The following is a 4,133-nucleotide window of genomic DNA, read 5'->3' on the forward strand; positions in this document are numbered from 1 at the left end:
TTCGCCATCTCCTCCTCCTCCTCCTCCTCCACTGTCACTGTCGCTTCCTCACCGCCTCCACCCGGACCGCTTCCCGGAGCCCACAGCCGCCGAACTCCGGCCCGGCGCCGCGGCCTCTGCCGCCGACGCCTCGCCGTCGCGCGGGATGAAGGGCCTGTGGAAGCAGAGCGGGCTGGCGGCCATGGCGTGCGCCGACGCGGGCCAGCTCGGCCCGGCCGGCGCCGGGGCGGGGCGCTCCCGCAGGCGCGCGAGGCTCGTGGTGTACGCCCTCGCGGTGGCCTTCGCAGCATTGACGGCCTACATCGCCCTCTGCTCGCCCGCGGCCCCCGCCGGCGCGGGCGTCGGCGGGGCCGGGGACGGAGCCTCGTGGTTCGACGGCGTGTACGCCTCCACGGCGCCGTACCGCTCGCATGTTTCGACCTTCTTCTCCTCCGTCTTCCCTGCCAACTCGTCCGCCCCCTCGCCCGAGCCGTCTCGCCGCGACGGCGGTGGCGCGGCCAGCGGATCGAGCGAGGGAGGCGGCGACGTGAGTCGCGATGTGGATACTAAGCAAGTCGGAAGCGGGGCAGGGAGCGGTAATTCCGCCACGGCTGGGTCTGACAAGCAGTTGGGGAGCGGAGGTAGTGCGCCAAGCAGCAATGCCGCCGGTGCCGGTGCACCGCCGGCCGGGAACCCAGCGGGAAGTGGCACGGCCGCCGCCAAGAGCGATTCTCCGACGAATAATCCTGCCACAAGTGGCGGTGCGCCGGCTAGTTCGGCAGATCGGAATAAAGGTAACTCTACTGGAGGCGGTTCTAGTAGCCAGGCAGGGGGTCGTGGTGAATCCCCAACTAGTGATTCTGCCGGAGAAAGAGCCGTGCCGAAGGCCGACGAGGGGAGTGATGGATCCAGTAAGCAGTCGGGAAGCGGAGCTCCGACCAATAATGGCGCCGCTGGAAATGTCAGCGCGGTGAAGGCAGACACCAAGGATTCAGTTGGAGTCTCCGGCGGTAGTCCTGCCGGAGATGGCAGCGCGGTGAAGTCCGATTCCAAAATTGAGCCTGATAACCAGGCAGTGACTGCAAGCGGTGCTCCGAGCAGTGGTTCTGCTGCTGGAAATATCACCACAGCCAAGGCTGATGGAAAGGATTCAGTTGGTGCGGTTAACAGTGGCTCGGCCGGAAGTGAGACAGTTGTGAAATCTGATCTGAATAATGAGTCTGATGGTGCATCAGGGAGTGGAAATGTAGATGAAACCCATGAATCAGCACCAAGTGCTACTCCAGTGAAGAGCAATGCCGAAGAGGGAGGAATTCAGCACGATAAATCGAGTGGGAATGTGGTTTCAACTAGTAATCAGACTGCAGTGGCCGAGGAGAAAGAAGATGAATCTTCAACCAAGAACCAGACCCTTGTAGCATCTCCAATTGTGACCAAACAGAACCAGACGAGTGGACCTTCTTCTGTTGGAAGTGATAGTGCGGTGAATAAGAAGGAAGCAACTCCCCAGGTTAGTGCAAGTTCACTGAAGGATCATTCATCCCAAACAATCGCCGCAAAAGCCAGGAACCACAGCGAAGTTCTGGCCAAAGGGTCATCAACTAAGCAGGCTGGTGGTGCCGGTGGAAATAAGAAGGTTGACTGGATAAAGGAGATGGCCGGCTGTGACATGTTCCATGGGAACTGGGTTCGGGACGACTCGTACCCTCTCTACCCCGGGGGATCGTGTCCTCACATCGACGAGCCCTTCGACTGCCATCTCAATGGTCGGCCGGACCGAGCTTACGAGAAGCTCCGGTGGCAACCCAGTGGATGCAACATCCCAAGGTGAGGACAGCTCATTAGACTAGCTCAATCAAATGTCAGTGAATTTATTTCATGCTTGGTGTGTAACATGACCATTTCTGTTATTTGTTACACTAGATTGAATCCAACTGATATGTTGGAGAGGCTGAGGGGGAAACGACTAGTTTTTGTTGGCGATTCACTCAACAGGAACATGTGGGAATCCCTGGTTTGTATATTGAGGCATTCTGTCAAGGATACGAGGAAGGTTTTTGAGGCTTCTGGTAGGCGCGAGTTTAAGACCGAGGGCTCGTACTCTTTCCTATTCACGGTATGCATGATTCCAGTTTGGACTGGTTCTACACTACTGTGATACTTTGCATCTTTTTCCATAATTAGAACATTTCTTTGTTGATTTTTTGTTGTTTAGGACTATAACTGCAGTGTGGAGTTCTTCCGCTCTCCTTTCCTAGTCCAAGAGTGGGAGACGCGAGTCAGCAATGGAAATAAAAAGGAAACTCTTAGGCTTGACATTGTCGAGCAATCATCACCAAAGTACAAGGATGCGGACTTCATCATTTTCAATACTGGACACTGGTGGACACATGAAAAAACTGCCCTAGGGTAACTTGTTTTTACTGCTCTCTTGTTGGACAATCATCTACATTTCATTCTTGTTGCCTAGCATTTCCTGCCATACATTCGAATGCCTAAACACTGAAGATATGTTCAACGTGCCACAGGAAGGACTATTACCAGGAAGGTAGTCACATATATAGCGAGTTAAATGTCGTGGACGCCTTTCATAAAGCCCTTATCACCTGGTCCAGATGGATTGATGGCAACGTAAATCCCAAGAAAACCACCGTGATGTTCAGAGGCTACTCAGCATCTCATTTCAGGTGTGTATAACCTTTCCTGTGAACTGCCTACATACTATGTTGGTATGACTTGCCCTTGACCGAACTAATGTATTGTTGTGGATCTCAATATGCAGTGGCGGGCAATGGAATTCAGGAGGCAGCTGCGACAAGGAGACCGAGCCAATAAAAAATGAGCAATACCTTTCAACCTACCCACCAAAGATGAGCATTTTGGAGGATGTGATCCACAAGATGAGAACCCCGGTTGTTTACTTGAACATAACAAGATTGACGGACTATAGAAAGGATGCGCACCCCTCGATCTACCGCAAGCAACACCTGAGCGAGGAGGAGAGGAGGTCGCCTGAGAGATACCAGGACTGCAGCCACTGGTGTCTCCCCGGGGTACCGGATTCCTGGAACGAGCTGGTTTACGCCCAACTTTTGATCAGTCAGCATCAAATGCTCCAACAGTAAATGCAAGTATGAGTTTTCTGGATGCCTGTATTGTCAAGGATAATGATCATCAAGATGATCGACGTAGATAGTAAAGCTGCCGCTGGTGAGATCTCTCGATACCCCGTACACACATTCTTCGGTTAGAGGCTCATATAGAACTTGATGTTGTAAAGTTCATGCCTACGCTAATCAGAAGTAAACAGTAGTATAGATGAGATGATATATAGGTGATTCTGTGTTTTTGGCTGTGCTCAAGGATGTCACATGATGCATTCTGATTTTGTTTTGTATAAGCTGGAAAATACGAATGGCATGGTGCATAACAAAAGAGCTGTCTGATGGGTGGCACTGAAATCCTGTATGGTTTTGTTTTCAGTTGGTCTATAGGGCCTGTTTGCTAGTCTATGACTGAAAAATTGATACTCCGGTAGTATTTTACTGACCTCACATGAAGCCGGGATGCGACGTTTAGTCAATAAAAATAAAAATATCATACCGTTTTTTTTTTCAAAACCGAAAAATACAGTGCCTTCATATGCTGCTATCCTTGATTTTTCTTGTTCTAATTTAAAAAGTATAGGAGTATTGTGTTCTTGAAAGAACGAAAACGATGTGTTTACGAAGTACCTGCATGAAACTCATGATGCATGTTGAAAGTTGAAGCACAATCTGCTGGAGACAGTTGGGCGCATCGCGTTCGCAGCAGCTGTTGTAATGAGCCTGGCTGTTTGATCTTGAGACTTTACGAGGCTACATTCGAGCCTGCATGCGCTCCCTGGTGAGTGAGTTTGCCGACATGTGTTTGATGCGCAGGTCCAGCAAAAATGGCCCAGCTTGCAGGTTGCAAGGCCTGAGATGCGCTATTGCCGGCAGACGCTGTGGCCTGTTTGATTGCCGCGTGCAGGTGCACATTTCTGTACCAAAACTTCTTTTTTCAATTTTCAGATGGGAGCAATATGTTTTTGCGTCATTTTATCGAAACCAAACAGTGTATCGTTTGGTTTAAAAGTTCAGACAGTGATGTGTCGGTTCTGTACTTCTGTTGAC

At 51.2% G+C, this 4,133-nt stretch overlaps 1 protein-coding gene across 1 annotated transcript; it reads left to right on the top strand.

Annotated features, from left to right (window-relative positions):
• The first annotated feature begins 130 nt into the window (after window positions 1-130).
• LOC119329786 (protein trichome birefringence-like 1) lies at window positions 131-3,440 on the top strand. The gene is made up of 5 exons (XM_037602878.1): window positions 131-1,806; window positions 1,903-2,095; window positions 2,195-2,388; window positions 2,508-2,666; window positions 2,762-3,440. Exons 1-5 carry the CDS (start codon window positions 146-148, stop codon window positions 3,102-3,104), a joined length of 2,550 nt encoding a protein of 849 aa, XP_037458775.1. The 5' UTR covers window positions 131-145; the 3' UTR covers window positions 3,105-3,440.
• The last annotated feature ends 693 nt before the right edge of the window (window positions 3,441-4,133 follow it).

The sequence above is a fragment of the Triticum dicoccoides genome, chromosome 7A (assembly GCF_002162155.2).
Source record: "Triticum dicoccoides isolate Atlit2015 ecotype Zavitan chromosome 7A, WEW_v2.0, whole genome shotgun sequence".
NCBI lineage: Eukaryota > Viridiplantae > Streptophyta > Magnoliopsida > Poales > Poaceae > Triticum > Triticum dicoccoides.